This window comes from Natator depressus, chromosome 18 (genome assembly GCF_965152275.1).
Source record: "Natator depressus isolate rNatDep1 chromosome 18, rNatDep2.hap1, whole genome shotgun sequence".
NCBI lineage: Eukaryota > Metazoa > Chordata > Testudines > Cheloniidae > Natator > Natator depressus.
Genome location: NC_134251.1, coordinates 6,783,798 through 6,805,306, shown reverse-complemented (window position 1 = coordinate 6,805,306; position 21,509 = coordinate 6,783,798). Strand labels below are relative to the sequence as shown.

The window sequence follows — 21,509 nt, the reverse complement described above, 5'->3', positions numbered from 1 at the left end:
AATTGCATAGCCATCAACCAGTCATCCGCCACTCCCAATATGGCCGCCTGTTGGCGCTATCTCCTGAGCCTCTCCCAATATGGCTTCCCAGTGGCTCTATCTGTACTGGGCCACTCCCAATGTGGCCTCCCATTGGCTCCATCTGCCGGCAGCCTCTCCCAATATGGCCTCCCATTGGCTCTCTCTGCCCTCTCGCGCTCCCAATGTGGCTTCCCATTGGCTCCATCGCTCCTCAGCGGCTCAGCCCCTCCCCATGGGCCCTTCCATTGTCTCCCTACTTAGCCACTCCCAGTATGGCCGCCTAGTCGCGGCTCTGTGGTCTTTAGGGAAAGCAGCGTCCTTTCCTGTTCCGTCGCGGTGGCCTGTGGGATTGCAACAGCCCGTGTCGCGGTTGGTGTCCGCGCCCAAGATGGCAGCGGCCGTAGTCGGCGTCTCCTTGAAGCGCCGCGTCCCCGCGGTGACCCTGTGGGCGGCCGCGCGGCAGGTGAGGGGGGCCCGGCGGGCGGGTACGTCAGGGAGCGGGTCGGGGGCTGGGCCCGCAGGGGAGGAGGTGGTGGGGTGCCGGGGGGCTGTGAGGGGAAAGGGGGTGGGGGAGCCCCCCTGGGCGGAGGGAATCCAGGGGTGAAGAGTCTCCTGGTAGTGCCCTGCCTGGGTCTCCTGCCCGCATCGCGCCTCTGCCGGGCCCCCCATCGCCCCCTGGGAGTGGGTTGGGGGCTCCCCCGTCATCGTCACTGACTTAACGTCTGATCTTGGGCAAATCATTTCCCCTTTCAGTGCCTCAGTTTCTCTGTGACATAGGGGCGGGCGCTGCGAGGCTGGATAGGTTTGGGGCCACCAGGGACACGTCGGTGACTTTGGTGACAGCTGTTCTGTTTGGCTAAAAATGAGGTTTTTGAGAGGCACGTGAATCATTTTGAAAGTCCTCTAGGTTGGTCATGGTTCTCTCTACCGATTTATGCCAAAAATATATGAGTAAGTAATGGACATCTAGATATTATATGTGGTGGTTACGCTAGCCAAAATTGGATCTGTAATTCTCCTCTGATGTTAGCAGTGTTGGAAACTGTAGCAGGTATGTGGGTAAGAGGTAAGTATTATCTCTGTCTGTTTAATTAGAAAATGAAAATGCTGAGGTGGACGCTTGTTGAAGGCAACACAGTAAGTCAGTGGTCGATCCTGGGCTCCTGACTACAGATATCTTGCTTTAATCGCTAGGCAGCAAAATAAATCTCTTCCCAACCCAACATGTGTTGTCTAGAAAAATACACGAAGGAAGTCTAAGGGGCTGTGTTGTCATTGTTTGAGCATAGGCCTGCCGTGGAGCACAGACAGCAGCTGCAGCAGCACCCGCTGCTCAGGCCATAGCACCACGTATCAAGACGTTTGCTATCTACAGATGGGATCCAGACAAGCCTGGGGACAAGCCGCACATGCAGACCTATGAAATTGATCTGAATAAGTGAGTATGCATGTCAAATTATATGGATGCTGACCCCAGAGTGCTGCTCCACAGAGATGCCTTTTCCTCTGTCAGCTTTGGAGTGGTGTAAATCCTTTAAGACTCTAGACGTGGGTTTAATTTAGTCACTCTGTAGCTGTTAATTAAAGGTCATAACAGCTCTATTAGTTTTACATGATCATTTGAGCTATGTTAGGATGATCAGTTACTGCACAGACGTGTCTCAATCATGTTATAACAAGGCTTGATTTTGCCAGTGTAGATGGGACCAGATAATGTTGTCACCAGATAAAGGAAGCCTGGTACAACCATGTTGTACAATTCCTTTAGCCTGATGGTAACACAGGGCCAGAACATAAGTAGAACTGTGTCCAGAGGAGTCCAACACAGGTGTCTCTCAAGATGATTAAAAGGATTGTTCAATTTCAGAATGTACATGAGACCCTAAAATGTCCCCAAGCCACACTAGAAACGCAAACACATCCAAGGTTTTAACATGTTTTGGAATACATGATAAAGTTTCCATGTTTGTTCCAAAGTGGAACCATGCTGCATGTACAGCTCATGCTGGTATATCAAGAGAAGGATCTAGCAGAAATTATGGAGGTTACATCAGCTCCTCTCAAAGTGAGCATGTGTGCCTGCCATTTATCACTTGGGTTTGCAGCTTGGGGTTGTATTAGAGATGCTCAAGTGGTAGCTGTGGCCAAGAACACTTTTTCCCTCTGCAGTTAGCAAGAAGTGTGCAGCCTTTTCTCTGGGATGTAGGAAGGAACCTTGGTACAAACACCTGTGCCTCTGTTTCCTCAGGATCCATTGCACGCTACTTGGGGTCCATCTTAAGTCTATTCTGAAATTCTAAACTAATGCAGAACGTAGCCACGTGCTTATTAAAAAAAACATCTCGCAGAGAGAGCTGACTCTGTTGCTACTCTGTAGTCAGCATTGGCTTCTGACTAGTTTCTGGGTGGAATTTTGTTTCTTACCTATTACATAAGCCTATTTATTACATAAGCCTATTACATAAACCTATTACATACTTGAATGATTTTGAGACCTGGCTTTCCTTATGTATTATCACCTCATTTATGCTTAATGAGGACACTCAAACTCATAATAATAAACTCATAATTGATTTAAAAGGGAGGAGCCTGTAGCAAGGTCATTTGCAATGAAAGCCTCCCCACTGTCCAACCCAGCCAGAGTTATTGATCTTTGGGGCACAGTGCGAAGCTCATCTGGTTTTTTGGTGGCTTCGTACCCCCCCAGGAATTTTGGTGAGGGTGTGTATTAAGGCATGTGGGGTAGTATCTGTGTTTTATTTGATTGGGTGATATATATTTTGTCACTTGGGATTGGTTTAAATGGGCAAGCTATTGTATTTAGAATTTTTATCCTTAGTATATTTGATAGGCACTTCCTAATAGAAATGCGAAGAATAAAAAATCCAGTTTTTGTAGGATCTGTGTTCTGTAACAACAGACATATAGGCCGATAGCTGGGGGGTGCAGATACTGCTCCTCAAATAAGGAAATGAATCTCTTCAGAATTTCATCAGGAGCAAAGAGGGAGTTGTTGCAAACAAGGTCAGACAAGTAACTTTGTTTCCAGAATCTAATGTGTGAAAAGAGTGGAAAGGAAATAGTTGGGCTGTGGGGAATATGCAGGTTTATTAAAGTGACTGGTTTCCATTATAGGTGTGGGCCTATGGTACTTGATGCGCTGATCAAGATAAAAAATGAGATGGACTCCACTCTGACCTTCCGCAGATCATGTAGGGAAGGTGAGGTGCTCTTTTTATAATTAATTATAAAATCAGTTATGCTGTGGATCATTTGACACACTGGGTTCTGAGAAGATACTCATCTAAACAAAAGTGGATGATGAGAGTGGATATCCTATGTCCAGAAGAACAACTCAGGATAGACCTTAGTATAGGGTGACCAGACAGCAAGTGTGAAAAATTGGGACGAGGGTGGGGGTAATAGGAGCCTATATAAAAAAAATACCCAAAAATCGGGACATCTGGTCACCCTACCTTCGTATACTATATTGCCTCTGATGCTATTAAGTACAGGGCACTTGACATCTGTCAGGTTCAAGTGCTAGGCTCATTCATAGAGGAAAGTTATCAAATAACTTTGTTTCAATCTCAGTACATCAGTCAAAATTATTGCTCCTGAGTTTTGTTTTGTTTGCTGGGAATGACTGAAGGATTTTTCACTCTTTCCTCTTGACCAGGTTAAATGATTAGCGTCGGGGGGAAAATCAACCTTGATGAATTTAAAAGCCACTTCTGTTGTGTACCTTTGTGTGTGCTAGAATGCAGGAGGGTAATTGGCCAAGAATTGTTTCTGGTTTTGCAAATATTTCATATACTGTAAGTCCAGAAGGGACCACTGTGTTCATCTAGCCTGACCTCTTATAGAACACATGCTATAGGACTTCCCTGAATTAATTCCTGTTAGAATTAGAGCAGATCTTTTAGAAAAACATCCAATCCTGATTTTAAAATGTCCAGTGATGGAAAATCCACCATAATCCTTGGTAAATGGTTCCAGTGGCTAGTTGCCCTCGCTGTTCCATATTTGCAGATTATTTCTAGTCCAAATTGTCTAGCTTCAACTTCCATCCATTACCTTTGTCTGCTAGATTGAAGAGCTATCCTTCTAATATCAAATTTCTGTTCCCCATGTAGGTAATTATACACCTTAATCAAGTCATCCCTTAATCTATTCTCTTTGATAAATTAAGTAGGTAGAAGTCTTTGAGTCTTACTGTAAGGCTTTTTTCCCAATCTTTCAGTCATTTTTTCAGCTCTTCTCTGAACCCTCTTCAATTTTTCCAATGTTCTTCATGAAATGTGGACACCAGCACTGGACAGAGTATTCCGGTAGCAGTCACCTGAGTGTAAAATACAGGGGTAATATAACCTCTCTACTTGTAGTTAAAATTCTCCTGTTTATACATCCAAGGATTACATTAGCCCTTTTAGTCACAGTGTCGCACTAGGAGATGAGGTCCCTTCTAACCCTATGATTCTATGTAAGTATCATGCGCAGCTGATTATACATCATGACCCCTAGTCTTTTTCAAAGTCCCTGCTTCCCAGAGTAGCCCTTTATCCTTTAAATGTGGCCTAGGCTCTTCGTTCTTAGGTCTTTGATTTGGCTGTCTTGAAACACAGATGCTGTTCTCTTGCCCCGAGCTTACTAACTGATGCAGATCACTCAGTATCATTTACCTATCTCGTCATTATTTACCATTCCACCAATCTTTGTGTAGTCTACAAACTTTAGCAGTTATCTCTTTTTCTTCCTGGTCTTTGATAAAAATATTGAATAGTGTTGGGCCAAGAGCCAGTCTCCTGTGGGACCCTCTAGAAACACTCCCAGTTGATGGCAATTTCCCATTCACAATTACTTTTTGAGACCTATCAGCTAGCCAATTTTTTATCCATTTAATGAGTACCATGTTGATTTTGTAGCTTCTCTGCTATCCAGCCTAGCTTCTCTTGCTCAGTCCCAGGGTGAGACCATAATTCTGTTGGTAACGACAGTGTGCTGACCTGGGAACAGTTGTGCTGTGATGGCATGGGACAGAAAGATGGGTTGAAAGGGGCAGAGTCCTCATTTTTAACTAATTATACAAGGTTGCAAATAAAAACCAGAAACAAAGGGAAGGGGAATAGATTTCTGTTTAGTCTCAAGTACTAGAATCTTTTCCCCAGAACTGTCTAAAAGACATCTGGTTTTAAATGTTGTTGCCCAGTATTGACTCTGGATATCACAACGAGGAATTTCACACTATGCAGTTGCTTTCAGAATCTGGTGTTGAGGAAACAAATACCTAAGAGGTGGTGCTTACTCTCAGTTCAGTTCCCTATGCATTTGGAAGTAGTTGCTTTGAATATTGTTCTTTAAAAGTTTAACAGTCCCAGTTGGGCTGACCTAATATATGTCCTCTTCTGCCACAGACATTGTTTTGCTCTCCAGTCCCTATTGATAGCTTGCTGGGCTGTCAGAGGGTGCAGGAATTCCACACCAGATCCAACTAGTGGTCCAGCTAGTCCAGTATCCTGTCTAAAAGTGGCCAGCATCACATACTTCTGAGAACAGTTCAAGAATCCGCATAATGGAATAAACAAAGGAAGCTCCTTAACCTGTTAGTTACTGGTTGGCTTATCCCCTAAAACTGGGCTTTATGCCCCTTAAAATTTTTGTGTCCGTATAAAAAGTGAATCCCTCTTTGGAACACTAAATCTTTCGTCTTGGTGATATTTAGGACAGGTTCCACAGAATCTGTTACCAGTGCAGAAAAGTGTTTCCTTTTGTTAGGCTTAAAATGGTTGCTTTTCAGTTTCACTGGCTTTCCCATTGTTCTTCAATTGTGGAAAGATAAATAGCAGCATCCAATATACCTTCTGTATACCATTCATTATTTTATAATCTTCTGTCATGTCTCTTTTCTAAGCTACGCCATCCCAATTTGTTTCAGTCTTGCCCTGTATCGAAGTTCACTGTGCCTTCAGTCTTCTTTGGTTTTTGGGTCACCTGTGTTAGGCCCCCTTCTGTTTTTGCTACATCCCTTTAGGGACAGAGTGACCAGATCTGAACACAGTATTCCAGCTGAGGGGGTGTGATGGATTTTATATAAAGATACTATAATCTTAATAGTTTCCATTCCATTCTTTGTAGAGCCTCAAATATATTTTGCTTGCGTGTGTTTTTTGAACACTGCTCCACATTGCACAGAAACTTCCAGGGAGCTGTCCACAGTTACACCCAAATCTATTTCCTGCATGGCTACAGCTTGTGTATGTGTAGTTCAGATTACTCATTCCAATGTGCATTACCTTACCTTTGTCAACCCTGAATTTGCCAGCTTCTGCTACAGACCCAACATAGTCAACTCTTGATGGAAGTTTGATGGAGCCTGTTTCATTGTTAAACAGTGACACTTCTGGCTGGCACAAGAGTGGCTTTGAATGAGATCCCAAGAGAATTCTGATCTTTCTTCTGGTAGAAGAGTGACAACTACACTAGCTTTTAAGATGGCATAATGGCTGGGGGAAAGGGGTAGTTTGGGGCAAGAAGGCCCCACCAAGAGGGTGAAAGGTTACAAGTCAGATGCTCCATTGTCTCTTCTCTCCTTCTCAGGCATTTGTGGCTCCTGCGCTATGAACATCAATGGTGGGAACACCCTGGCCTGTACCAAAAGAATTGACACCAACCTTAGCAAGGTCTCCAAAATCTACCCTCTCCCCCATATGTATGTGGTAAAGGATCTTGTTCCGGTGAGTTTCTGCCTCTGTTGTGATTTGTGGGACCACGGATGACAGTGTTTCAGACTATACCGTGGTTTTCAGGGATAGAGCGGCATGCCGCTGAGAGATCATTCCAAAATTCGTACCTTTATATAATGTCTTTCTAAAAAAATTTTGTGACAGAACAATGAGAGCTGGGGCAGAGAGAGCTGAGTAACTGATTCCTTATTCCTGTAGCTTCATAGCCAGTGGTTATACCTGTTACTGTTAAATAGGAAGTGGGAAGTTAAAGGGGCAAATGCAACACTTTTTTTGCCTGAATGTGCGTACAGAATGTCTGATCTCTTGCTAGTACAAATCATAGTAAATAGTCAGTAAAATAATTTTTGTCTTTTTTTGTTTAAACTCAGGACATGAGTAACTTCTATGCTCAGTACAAAGCCATTGAGCCTTACCTGAAGAAGAGGGATGAATCGAATCAGGGCAAAGAACAGTATCTGCAGTCTATAGAAGATCGTCAGAAACTGGTTAATACTCATGTTTTATTCCCCCCCACCCCACCCCGGTGCTTTAATTTCATCCATATAAGAATTAGGTTAGATATTTTAACATGTCTGTCGTCGTACGTAAGTCAGGGCTGTTCCTTAGAGGTAGGTGCAGAGTGGATGGTGCAATCATTTCACATCCCTGCTAGAATCCTTTCAGAGATTCCCTTATGTGGTGGGAATTGATTGGCTGGAATGTGGATTCTGTGAGTTTGTCTGCATGGGGAAACTAACTACATAGTGTTAGTTACCACAACTCCTACAGGTTGTAGTCTAACGTGATGGGAAAACAAGCAGTATAGACACGGACTTAAACATCAGATCAGCTGTCTGCACTGTTGTTTTGTCTTCGCTGCCAAAGAAAAATGTTTCTGTGGTTTTTTGTGTTTGCTTTTTTTATATCAAGATAACATGCATTAGATCTCTGTGATTTTACAGCGAGGTGAGACTAGGCTTTGTAGGTATTACCTTGACGTAGCTTGGTGTGGTCAACTCTATACCCCCATCCAAGTTAGACCTCAGCTGACTACATCATGGTAAAAATGACAGTGCCTTGTTTCCACTAGGATTTTACAGGGAAATAGCTAATGCACGTTAGCTAGCTCACTGTGAAAACACATGTTTTTGGCATTGTGGACATAGCCATGGTGTTAAGCCACAGTTAATATTGTATAAGGTACCATGAGTCTTTGTTGGTCATGTTTTAACACACTGTTGTTTTCCCAGGTAAATAAGCCCCTTGGGGGCTTTACACTGTTGACAGCTAGGATTGAAGACGGGAGGGCCTTTAAAGAGATTTGCCCACTGGAAAAGTCTTGAAGGAAAAAAGAAAACATTTCTAGAGAAAACATTTTACATTGCCAGTAACTTTCTGTATGTTTCTCCTTTTGCTACATTTGGTGGAAAAATACAGGTTTTTTCTCTTCACACCCCAGCCTGTCCGGATAGATCCTGCGATCAAGTTATAATTCTGTGCTAGGGACATTGGTCTGTTGCTATGGCCAATACCATGGTGTTGCATTTGCAATATCACTGCAGTATCAAGGAGGAGGAGATGGGCTAGGTTGTCCAAAGAAGTGAAAGAGGGCTTAGTTTGAACTGCAAATATTCCTTTTTTAAAAAACAAACAAAACAACCCTAAGAAATTGTTTAAAAACATGTGAGAAATAATAGGATATCATTTCTAAAGGAATATCTGAAAATTTCCAGTGTTTCTGACATATGAAGCTATCATATGACTGCTAAAAATGTCAGTGGTACCATAAAATACCAGTACAGAAAAAGGTGTGTTATCCAGCCTTGTACCAACTGGAAAGCTCTCTAAACCGGTGTTTCTAATCTTCATAAAAAGTCCAGTTTATAGTCCAGTTGGCGCGGGGCTGGCAGGCTCCCTATCTGGAGCTCACCAGAAGCAGTGACATGTTCCTGCTGCTCCCAGGCGAAGGAACAGCCACAAGGGGTTTGGTATGTGGGAGGGGATGCAGCCCACGGTCAATGGGAGCCGCAAAGCCAGCGTTCGGCACGGGGCAGGGGCAGCATGCAGAGCTGCCTGCCGCGCCTCCACCTAAGAGCAGCAGGGACAGTTCGCCGCTTGTGGGGAGCCACCCAAGGTAAGCGCCCCCAGATCCAGCACCCCAAAGCCCCTACTGTGCACTTGTCCCGAGCCGCCTCCCAAACTCCCTCCCAGAGCCCGTGTCCTGCATCCCCTCCCACGCCCCAACCCCCCACCCCCTCCTGCACCCAAACTCCCTCCCTCTTAGTTAACTGGAATTTTTCACTTACTGGCACCCCCCATTCCCCCAACATGCCAGATAAAAAAGCTTTTACTGTACGTTCTTTAACAAAACCCCAGAATTTCCCATCCAAAGGTCTGAAAGTCTGGATTAGGGTATGGAAAAGATGCTGTGGTGCTAACTGTATATGGGATGATTAAATTAAAAGTCCTGTCAGCTTTCCTTTTATAAAGTGGCATCCATTTGAAATCTCATCAGTTTAAAAAAAATGAATTAAAAGTCTTTTCAGTTGCTATACAGTGCTGGAGTCTGATACTACCAATGTTTCGGGTTTTGCTGTTTTTTCTAAAAAAAATTCTTATCTTGCTTTGTGAAAACCTACAGAAAGCAAAACTGACCAGGCACGATGTGGTTTCAAATGCACAAAGTAAACTGAAAAAACAAAACATTTTTCTCAAATCTTTTATTTCTTGTAATCTCGGGTATTACTACTAACTGGTAAAAGTTTTGAGGAAGAAGCTAATTTCAGTTTCTTTGTCCTTTTAAGTCTTCCAAAAATACATTGAATCCTTTTCTCCAGTCATACAGCACTTTTGCCACAAACTCTGATTAGCTTCTTGAAACTTCAACTATATTTTCCTAAAAAATTGAAGCTTAAGTGTTGAAAATGAGTTTGATACTTCCTACATTTGGAAGGATTTCACTGCAGTACAGCCCATCTCTTCTCCTGTAGACTTATTTTATTGCTCCTCTTCGCTGATAAATTTATTCTTGTATTTTTAATTCAAAACCTTCAGAATTGCAGTCCTGTGCAAATAGGGTTCATTCTGTAAAAGGGGAGCCCAGTTAGAGTGTATCCCCAAGAAGCAATACTCAGAAATGAAGTTTAAATCAGATCAAGCAACACCCTTTAACTTGAGGTTGGGGGAAGGACATGGAGGACCTTCTTACAAAAATGACCCTGTTACTTTTATTTTTTCTTACTTATCAGAGGACGCTTCCTGACTTGTGTTCATCCATAGTCTACGCTTGAGAGTTCTACTATGAAATAATGGACTATTGTGTTTCTAGCTACAGGCGTTGTGTCTACACTGGCCTAGAGGTCCAGTGCCGTACTGTATAGTACATCTCCCTTTTTTCTTTTTTTTTCTCTGTGTCCCTAATAAATGGAACTCTGAACAGTCAGGATACGATAATTATCTGTTTTCGTATAATGTGCCGGATCCTGTGATGCTCCAGCAAATAGTTAAAGAAAAAACACAACTCCAGTGTTTTGTATATAGAAGTGGCTTCATGTTGTGGCTGGGAGAGCAGGGATGGTGTGACTGCCCTAAGTTGTATTTGTGGATCTGTTCAAAACACATGGTAAAATACCACTTCTGTTCTTTAGTGGTTTTGCCCTCCTCTTTTTTGGTAGCCCTCACTATTTCCTTCTCCTCCTGGGAATGTTGACTTGAGCTATGATCAGCTCTTGATGCATCCATGCTTTTCCTTACAAGCCCAGTAGGGCCTGCTTGAAACAAGCTGTTGGAATATAAGCATTGTTTTCTCTTCCACTTCTCCTACTCCCCCACTATTTTCATTGCCCCCTCCCTCCACAAAGAATCTTATTACAATACAGCCAGAAGTAAAGGATCCCTGGTTTCCTGTTTGAAAGCACCAACTGACAGGAATCTCTCTGCAAGTGCAGAAACTGGTCCTTTACCACACTTAGCATGTGAACATATGGAAGTAGGAAGTCACAAGGGGGAAGAGGGTGGCCAGGGAAACACATGTCTGTGAAGATCACCTTTCAGAAGAATTGTTTCATAGATAATGTCTTGCATTGCTGGCTGTCCTTTCTCCCATTTGTATTCAGGACGGACTCTATGAATGCATTCTGTGTGCCTGCTGCAGTACCAGCTGCCCCAGTTACTGGTGGAATGGAGACAAATACCTGGGCCCTGCGGTGCTTATGCAGGTAAGAAGAAGGTAACTGCTGTGTCGTGGGGGAGGGGCAGGGGCAGGGCGGCATGATGGTGTTTGATAAAACAGGGTTGTTGAGTTACTTTCTGGCACTTCCCCTTTTTCTGAAGCCAGTGGAAATGTGCAGTGTGGTACTGAAAATCCTTTTAAGGGGGTCTTGTTTACTCAGAGCTCAAGAGCAAGGGGATTTAGTAAATAACCTCAAATATTAAAACACTATAAAATATATTTGACACTAAACTGGGAGGAGTGGTAGATACGCTGGAGGGTAGGGATAGGATACAGAGGGACCTAGACAAATTGGAGGATTGGGCCTAAAGAAATCTGATGAGGTTCAACAAGGACAAGTGCAGAGTGCTGCACTTAGGACGGAAGAATCCCATGCACTGCTACAGACTAGGGGCCGAATGGCTCGGCAGCAGTTCTGCAGAAAAGGACCTAGGGGTTACAGTGGACGAGAAGTTGGATATGAGTCAGCAGTGTGCCCTTGTTGCCAAGAAGGCCAATGGCATTTTGGGATGTATAAGTAGGGGCATTGCCAGCAGATCGAGAGACGTGATCGTTCCCCTCTATTCGACACTGGTGAGGCCTCATCTGGAGTACTGTGTCCAGTTTTGGGCCCCACACTACAAGAAGGATGTGGAAAAATTGGAAAGAGTCCAGCAGAGGGCAACAAAAATGATTAAGGGACTGGAACACATGAGTTATGAGGAGAGGCTGAGGGAACTGGGGATGTTTAGTCTTCAGAAGAGAAGAATGAGGGGGGATTTGATAGGTGCTTTCAACTACCTGAAAGAGGGTTCCAAAGAGGATGGCTCTAGACTGTTCTCAGTGGTAGCAGATGACAGAACAAGGAGTAATGGTCTCAAGTTGCAGTGGGGGAGATTTAGGTCGGATATTAGGAAAAACGTTTTCACTATGAGGGTGGTGAAACACTGGAATGCGTTACCTAGGGAGGTGGTGGAATCTCCTTCCCTAGAAGTTTTTAAGGTCATGCTTGACAAAGGCCTGGCTGGGATGATTTAGTTGGGGATCGGTCCTGCTTTGAGCAGGGGGTTGGACTAGATGACCTCCTGAGGTCCCTTCCAACCCTGATATTATATGATTCTATGAACATAAATTTTGAAAAGTCAGTAGCCCCACACGGGGATGCACCTCTCTCTAATCCTGTGTAATTCATCCCCAGTTAGTGTTGGTTATCCAGCCTAAGCCCTGCTTGTTGTGAACAGTGTGGATGGGGCATGATACAGATGTTATGAAAGGCCTTGTGATACTACTTAAGGGTTAGGTAACAAGCGTTTTTCATTATCTAACAGCCTGAAGAGCAGTAAGGCACAAAAGGAAGGTATCTTGTTTTTCCACTGCTTACCAGAGGCTGGCTTGCTCTTCTGGATGATACACATAGACTAATTGCATCATGTTCTTTACTGTCCTTTAGAGATCTCCCGTTTTTTTTTTTTTTTTTTCCTCATTCCAAAGAAGGGTATTAAACCCACTTCCTGGCTTGTTCCAAAAGATCAGTGGGTCAATACTGAATATAATACATTTGTAGAGAGAGAGAGACTGAGCACAAGATAGAAAGCCAGGAATTCCTGAGTTCAAATTCCAGCTCTGAGACTCTCCCTCTGTGACTATGATATTTTCTCTAATTTTTCTCCCTCAGTTTCCTTGCCTGTGGTGTTAAAATGACAGTAATACTTGCCTACCTCACATGGGTGTTTTGAGCAAATAACACTTTCTAAAGTGCCTTGAAGATGAAAACTACTTAGTAGTTTTTATTACATCTTACCTGTCATGCTAATGCACTGAGCATATTGCACTGGCAGAGGAAGCAAATTAATCACTGTTCCATTGATGAAAGATCACATTAGCTATTGCAACAATTTCCAGATATTTTAACTAATTACTTCCAATAACAATTGCACCCAAGATTTTAAAGAAGTAGTTAGTTTTTTAGCATATTAAAGGAAGTGATTTAGACTCCGCACTGAAAGCCTTAAGTTAAATCATGCTTTTGATATGTATCTTTAATCAAATGCTTTTTTCCAAGTATGGAAGGATACAGCATGCCCAGTAACGCTCTGCTTTTCAGGCATATCGCTGGATGATTGACTCCAGAGATGACTACACAGAAGAACGTCTGGCACAGCTTGAGGACCCATTTTCCCTCTACCGCTGTCATACCATCATGAACTGCACACAGACTTGCCCCAAGGTACGTATCCCTCTGACAGCATGCACCCCTATGTTCACCCCTTTTTCAACACTATGATAAATTTCGTACAAAGTATGCTTTGTGAGGTATCATTTGAAAACTCATAATTTACTGATCATTACTGTTCTGGTAAAATATGTGGTGGTGATGTATATAAAGTTATAGGATTCTGCTGTATGATATTAACACAGGAATGTTCCGAGTCTGGGGAAGAGTCAAACCAGTTCCCCAGAGACACAAGTTTAGCCGACACCTCAGCCAGATGTCAGCAAGATCAAATGGACTATCACCTGGTTAAGTGGCCACCCTTTGGCAGGAAAGAGGATGTGGGCAAAAATCTACATCTTGACAAAAAGAAACAGCTGGGGGTTCTGTCCACACAGACTTTGTCTCCTGAACCTCAGCTGGAGATGATTCTCGGAGGAGAAAGAGTTGTAAAAAGAGATAGGAGATGCCCCAAATTATCTGTTCCTCCTTTCTACCCACGGTTTCCATAACAGCTGAAGAACAAATTAAACAGCTCTGGACTGGGGGAGGGATCTTGGCTGAAAGATTCAGGCTTTGTCTACACAGGCAAGTGAAAGACACCACTTTTGTCATTCAGAGATGTTTAAAAAAAAAAAAAAACCAAACCACTCCCACCCCTGAAAGACAGAAGTTTTGTTGACAAGAAGTGCCGGTGTGAACAGTGCTTTGTAAAACACTAATGCCACTCGTTTAGGGTGGAAGTTTCTCTCAGCAGGAGAGCTGCCGACAAGCAGTGGCTAGGCTGCATGCCTTTTAACGGCACAGCTGTGTCGCTAAACACCGCATAGTGTAGACATAGCCACAGTCATTACCTTCTTTCTACTGTTAATAAACTTGTCTTATTGTTTTATCTAGACCGGTGGTTCTCAACCTTTCCAAACTACTGTTCCTCCTTTCAGGAGTCTCAAGCTCAAGCCCCCTCCTTGGGGCTCAAGCGTGTATCTTAGCTTTGTGGGGCCCCAGGCAGTAGCCCTGTTTGGCACCCCATATTGACATATGTTAGGGGGCTTATTCCTTCACCCACTTACTTCCCTGGTCCTTCTTGCATGAACAGAGAGCAATAATACCCGAAGTCCAAAGGTGCAAACAATTCGATGTTTGTTTATTGGGGTGAACTTCCAGCAAGCATGATTTCAGTTTCCTTCCTTAGTATCCTCCTTCCCAGCTCTGACACCACAGAGCCTTACACCTGTGTCCCTGTTCCCATTCCTGCCCTTAGCAAAACATGATTCCAATTTCCCCACTCCCTCCCACCCACCCACTTCCTGATTGACTGCAGACTATATAGTAAAACTTGAGTTCTGCTTAGCTATACCTTAACCAATCATTTTCCTGAAATTTAACTAACCAGTCCTAACATGATTAGCTAACCAATTATATCCCACCACCTTAATTAGTTTACACCCAGCAAAATTAATTATACAGCAGACAGAAACAATCACAGAACCAGACAGAGATTATACAAACAATAGCAAAGTGGGAACTATATTGACAAAACAATACAGAAGTGAGGATTTCACATCCCAGCATCCTGTCTGGCAAGAACTCACTTATCAATAGCTATCAAACTAAGTTTCCTTTTACATTTTCTAGGCACTTCCCTTTCTCTGGAGGTGATAGGCATTATCAGGACAGGATTGTATTCCTAACAGCCCAATAGCACCTTATTTCAATGTGACTAGTTTGGAATGTGAGGACGTGACTGTTCACTTCCCAGCTTATGGCTGCCTCTGTTGCTTAGCCAAAGGCCTTAGCCTAAGAACAGGGCCTCAGACTGTCACGGTAAGGGAAAGCCCTTACGCTGGCAGACAGTGATTTTTGATTCTTTTATACCTCTATAACTAGCCAAGTGATAAGAATACACCGAAATTCTTAGAGTATAGGCCTTTACAGACAGACCTGAATATCTATATCCTAACAACATACCCCCTGGAAGACCTCTGTACGCACCCAGGAGTACACATACTCCTGGTTGAGAACCACTGTGACTGGAGTCCCAGGGGAGCCAGCTGAGGTCGCTCGATTAGGGTGAACAGTAAAGAATGGGGCAGACAATCCCCAAAGCTGGTGGATATTCCAATACTTAGATTTACCAAGCCAGCACAAAACAGCTTCTACAATACCTCACTGGTTACCCAGAAGCCAACAACACCGTTCCCTTAAAGCAACCCAGCCTCAGGCCTCCACCCAGACACCCAAGTCAAATATGATGAGGATTACTGAAAATCTTATTCATCATATAAAAAAATTCTACCAATCCCAAAGGATCAGACACATTACCTCCCAGGTTAATGAAGATTCCAGATCTTACCCAAATAGATGCTTTCAGCCAATTCTTATTAACTAAACTAAAATTTATTGAAAAAATAAGAGTGTATTGGTTAAAAGATCAGTATACATACAGACATGAGTACAATTCTTGAGATTCAGATTCATAGCAGAGATGGGAGCTTTGTAGTTGCAAAGAGCTCTTTCAGAATTAGTTCATAGGTTATATTCCAATATATATTCAGGGTGGTCCAGTCAGGAATCTCAGCCTTGTGGCTTAAGCTTCCCTTGCATGAAGTCTCAAGCAGAATCTGAAATATAATAAAAGGATTGGGACCCAAAACATCTTTATATAGTTTCAGGCCTTCTTGTAACAGTTCAGAGTCCTTCAGTGAACAATAGGCAATTATGGAGACTTTTGAAGTAGATCCATTTTCTAAGCATCACTGGTAATTATCTACACAGATTAACATAAGGCAATTGCCTGTTTTTCCACCATTCACAGATGATTTGCTATACATTTCAAGGAGAGATGAATATAGGATATCCTATGTTTACAGTTCATTTAAATGTTAAGATGTCCTTTTGATCTCTGAATTAACAATACAGCATAGCCAGGGACTGTTTGATTACATTGTTAACCTCTACCAATATATATGTAAACACACACAAACACAAACGTTATCTACTAATGTGTCTTTAAGTGTTGGATTTGGATCATTTATCCTGCGGGATGTTTAACCCTTTCTGGTCATGCATCACAAACCACTGATCTAGACCGGGGTGTTTGGACTGAAGTGTTTGGGAAGCTCCATTTAGGATAACAAGATCTGTGCATATCATTTTCTATTAATAACATGACAGACTTTATATGAGCTTGTGTTGCCCAGTAGAGGGCTGGGCAGTACGAGGTGTTCATTTCTTGAGGGAAAGTCCGGGACTGGGAATTTGCTTGTGTGTCTCTGCTGTGTAATTCAAAGGTGGCTGGCCATAGCACCCTTCACAGTATAACAGGGAGTAACTTACATGCCGGAGGCTGTGTGTGATCAAATCAGGAGTGGTAGCTCTCACAACAAAGCAGTGTAAAAAGCATCCCAGGTTGGAGAACTGAGGGAATACAGCTGTTCACCGGGTCAGATTGTGCCCTGGGTAAGGTCACACCCTCCCTGCCTGATCTCACTGCTAGGATGTTTGCAAAGATGATGTGCGGTGGGAGCAGGTGAGTAGAGTCCCATGTAGGTTGTTAGACAATCAGGTTGAGGAATGAGAGCGCATCAGGCTGAACAAAACTTTAAACTTGCCCTCTGAAATGTGCTGTATGCTTATTGTCAAATAAATTGGTTAGTCTCTAAGGTGCCACAAGTACTCCTTTTCTTTTTGCTGTATGTTCTTGTGTCTGAACAATCAGCTGCTGCACTCCTATAGCAATAAGTGAAACCTATCATGGAATGGAGCGGTGACTGAAGCCCATTGTTTGTATTACAAGCAATTGTGACATCTCTTCTCCCTCACCAGTGGGGGTCATAGGTGCAGGGGTACTCGCACTCAGTCTGTGGGCCCAATGACTGGGGTGCGAGCAAGAAAGTCTCTTGACTAACATGTTTGTGAAATGCTGGGATTTTTTCCTAGGAACATATGCACCCCCTTAGCAAGGGGCCTCTTTCCTGGATTTTTTTCTTAGGGTGGGAGGGAGGTAAAGAGTCTTATGAGCTCCAAGAAAAGGAGTACTAGTGGCACCTTAGAGACTAACCAATTTATTTGAGCAGAAGCTTTCGTGAGCTACAGCTCACTTCATCGGATGCAAGACTCCAGAAAGTCTTGAAAGCTGCCTTCTTAGGGGATATTTGCCATGCACTTCAACTCAATTAGGCACAATTAGTAGTCTCTGCTTCAGAGATTAGGGCTATAATAGCAGTGGGAGGTGCAGGTAAGGACTGCAGTGCCTTGACTGAGTTGTGGTAGGCGAGGGAAGTCTATCGTGGTTCTAAATTTTGGTGTTCGACTATCAAGAGCAGTACGTTTATCCTCTAAATAAGTATCTGTTCATATTCCTGCCGTTCGGGGTATCATTGAAGTGCTGTATAGCGTGTGAGTGTGTGAAGAGGCTAAAGTGGGCTTCAGCTATGTCTGGGAATTGTAATGCAGTGGGAGCCTGTTACCAAGACCAGTTTAGGTAGCTCCCAGTTTGCTTGTTGTTAACGTGCAGATCGCTACATTCAGAACAACGGGAATGAATTTTTCAAATCAAATCTGTGCAGAAAGTAAAATCTCCATCATGCAGTGACCTAGTGAGTTGTCATGGCAGATAATCAAGTTTGAAGGGGTCTAGCTCTCCTGCAAATAGTAGTATTCTTTAACTCTACATGGGTTGCAGCTGGAAAGGTGTGAAATTCTTCCCTATAGCTTTTTGAAAACAGCAAAGAAATTGCTTCTAATCAGATTTACAACTGAAAGCCCACTACCTAGTAGGGAGGAGGCATATGCCTGCTCCAGGACTACATAACTCTTGGAAGTAAGATTCTCGGGGATCATCCATCTCTACAAGTGCTGATCACTAAAACTCAGTGCTTCTGTGCGTATTAAATTGTGATTCCAGGTTACATTTATTGCTGACTTCTAGAGAATGTAGATAACCAGTTACATTTGGAGCTAGATCATCAGTTGATGTGAACTGATGTAGTTCCCTTGAAGTCACTGTTCATCTATACTAACAGAAGATCCTATGTGCGCGTGCACAGGTGAGAGAGAATTGTGTGAGCATTATAATGAAGCAGCAAATCATGGGTTTTGCGTTTCTTACCGGTATCTATGACTTATTAGTTAATAATCACCATGTTTCAACCCAGACACTGTAACCCTGGGTCTTCCCTTGGTCATATCTGAATTCTCCATGATTAGCGGTCTGGCAGGGTGCTTGTGATTTTTCCCTTTTATGTTGAGATTAAGCATACTCATTTAGTTAGGCAGCACTACAGAATTATATAAAGGCCTTTCACAGCATGAATGGTGGCTCTACAATACAACAACAAATCCTTTGGAAAACTGAACAACCAGAAGCATGATGGTGTGCTAGAATCATTTTTGTGTTGTAGCCTGAAGTGCTTTTGCTTTCTATCCCTCAGGTTCCATTTAAGATGCCGTTCTTGCTTTTCTCCTAGTTTTAAATAAAACATTAGATTTTTGTATCTTGACTCCAGTGAAACTTACACAAGAGACCATCTTGATTAGGCAAGCTCCTGCCTTCAGAGCCCATGTGAAAATACCTCCAAATGTATTGAGTACAACTCTGCTCCAACTTAATCAAGAGATCTTATCTCTGAGCCGTTTGTTGTCAGTCCCTTGAGTGGCTGCTTGTTAGGTCTTGCTATATTCAGACCAAAAGATAACAAATACTTTTGTTTCTTAAAATGACATGGGCTGGTGCTAACAAATATATATTGTGGCCCAGGAAGGGGCTGCAAATATTTTGAACAAGAGCCTTTTTTGAAGATTTTATCGGGGTCAGAATTGGGCACCGTTGCAGAGAGGCAGCTACCTGCTGGATGTGTCCCCACTCACCCCACCTGGCTTGCCTCTTCCTCTCTGCTGCCCCCCCCCCAGCCCCCAGACATTGCTCCACTCCTTCCCTGAAAAGTTGGAATTGGGGGTGCAGTGACTTTGCATCTTCTCACATTATGGTATGCAGAGACATCCAGGATATCGCCTGTCTTGTCTGGGGCAGATCATAACTGAGTGGCTCCCCTGTGCACCATATCATGCGAACAACCAAAAGGAGACACCATACTGGGGCTTGCCATGGGAGCAGGTGGACTCTACTTTTATTTTTCAAAATGAGAAGGCGTGGATTTTGCAGCCCACACTCTGCCAGCTTGCCTCAGTGGGGCCGGCATGGCTGTGAGCTTACAACACCAACCCACGTTGATGTAAAGGAAATTCTATTAAGTGTAGTGTTAATTTCTCTGTCCGCTAACTGTTACACTTTGTCTTTGTAGGGACTGAACCCTGGAAAAGCAATTGCCGAAATCAAGAAAATGATGTCAACTTACAAAGAGAAGGCAGTCAGCGCATAATGCTGTTTCTTAATCATAGACGTAAAACGCACATACTGTAGCTGAAGGTAATTTATATCTGATTTAGAAAGAGGGTTCCAGCAGGGACTTATGTTTTCCAGAGATATGCATGTACAATAAATACTGTAAAGAACAAATAAGAGCTCCTACTTTATTAATATAATTGAACCAACTTCTCTCTCTCCCCTGTGCCTCCTGGATGAATTTGTAAATTCCAGCTGAAGTCTGAAACTGGTTGACCTTTTGGTGTGTGCAGGTTATGGGAGTGCTACACCTCAGGCTTCACTCTAAGATTCTGGATATGGGGAAGTCATCTGTTTCCACGTTGGCACCACAGCAAAGTAGTAACCCGAAGACGATAATTCATCTAATAACGTTCATTCAAATATAGCCATCGCTGAGGTTAAAGGTATGGGAGAAGCTTTCAAGGAAGGTGTGTGGGTAGAAATTACATGTGATGTGGGAATCATCAGCCTGAAAATTTGGGAGGTTTTATGGGAAGAACCTTGCCTGTCAATGAAACTGTAACTACCTAGGTAAGTGCTATGCTGCCTCAAACCAGTGGTCTCCCAGCCCGAGAACTTAATGATCCAACCAGCACAACAAATTCAGGGATGAATCCTGGTCAGGCGCTGCGTACATGCTAAGAAGTTGTCCGCATCAGATGCTTCCGAGTGCAAGAAACCCTGTAATGCAAAACTGTGGAATAAGCTACCCATAATGGAATGTTATTTATTCCCCTGTTAGTTACTGGTCTGCCCTGAAGCACGAGGAGTTACATCCCTCCTGAAGCACACTTCTATTTAATGGAACCCTGCATGTTCTTATCCATATAACTATCTGCTCCTTTTTTGAGTACTTAGAACTCTGGGGTGCTCTCAGAACTTGAGGCAATGAGTTCCATAGGTTGGCTATGGATTGTGGTTAAATCAATTTTCAATTTGCTTCCTTTTCAGTCTCATTGAGTGCCCCCTGTGTGCTACATATTTCACTCAGTTGCAGCTGACCTGACTCAGTTGCAGCTGACCTGAAAGCCATCAGCACCGGTTAACATCCTAATTGGATACAGATCCACAAGATTCCATGTGCAAATATTTTAATGGCTTTCAGCTAACTGCAGGCACATGTCCCCTTTAACTTATTGATATGTCTGTATTCTATTACATCTTCCCTTCTGCAAAATCTGACAATCTCTTCCATCTATGGGAAGAATTTAGTTTCCTTATGAATAATTTGTTACCTTATAAAAAATGTACTCTCCATGCTCCCTATTGCTAAGAGGCAGAGCAGCATCTGAGTAGATGTTCATATCTTCATCACATATTGTTCCTGGAGTCAAATGAATAATCTCCTCTTGAATTCTGGTGAATATCTGCTGACAGCTTAAATCAATTTGCTACTTATCTTCATGATGCCAGAGGCAAAATCATATATTGAGTGAAAGAAACCCTGCAGAAGACAAGGAAAGAACGAGAATAAAGTTTGTGGCGCACCATCAGCATTATCTGTGTAGAAGGTTTCCTCTGTGAAACAAAGTTTTGATGATTTCTTAAGACTGTCTCCACCTAAGAATAAATAAATCCCGGCCATGCAGAATTTTGTTTTAATGGGAAGGAAAGGGAATGTACCGGTTGGCATATTTTAGGGGGATGTCTTTTTAATCAGTTTCCACTAGTTGAGGATTGAAGTCCATGGCCTATACAAAATTAAAGATTTACATTTTTTGAGCTCTTCATGTCAAAAGCATCCCAAATACAGTACAAGGGCTGGCCGCTGTGTCCATTACTAGGGTGGCTTTACCTGTTGCTGAAATGCAGCCACCTCTGCAGTAAAGAAGGTAGCAACAATTCACTCTCCATCCTCAACTCTTGTGGAGAACACTGTATGTAGCTGAAAGTGCAGGGAACCTCAGGTCTTTACCATGTAATTACCAGAGCTGGAATTTGCCTGGAGTGTGGGTT

General features: G+C 43.1%; 1 protein-coding gene across 1 annotated transcript; it reads left to right on the top strand.

The window, feature by feature from the left end:
* Window positions 1-283: 283 nt before the first annotated feature.
* Window positions 284-19,690, top strand: SDHB (succinate dehydrogenase complex iron sulfur subunit B). The gene is made up of 8 exons (XM_074975326.1): window positions 284-484; window positions 1,311-1,459; window positions 3,157-3,242; window positions 6,619-6,755; window positions 7,136-7,252; window positions 10,862-10,963; window positions 13,061-13,183; window positions 19,471-19,690. The coding sequence occupies exons 1-8, from the start codon at window positions 410-412 to the stop codon at window positions 19,546-19,548; spliced, it is 867 nt and encodes a 288-aa protein (XP_074831427.1). The 5' UTR covers window positions 284-409; the 3' UTR covers window positions 19,549-19,690.
* Window positions 19,691-21,509: the final 1,819 nt, after the last annotated feature.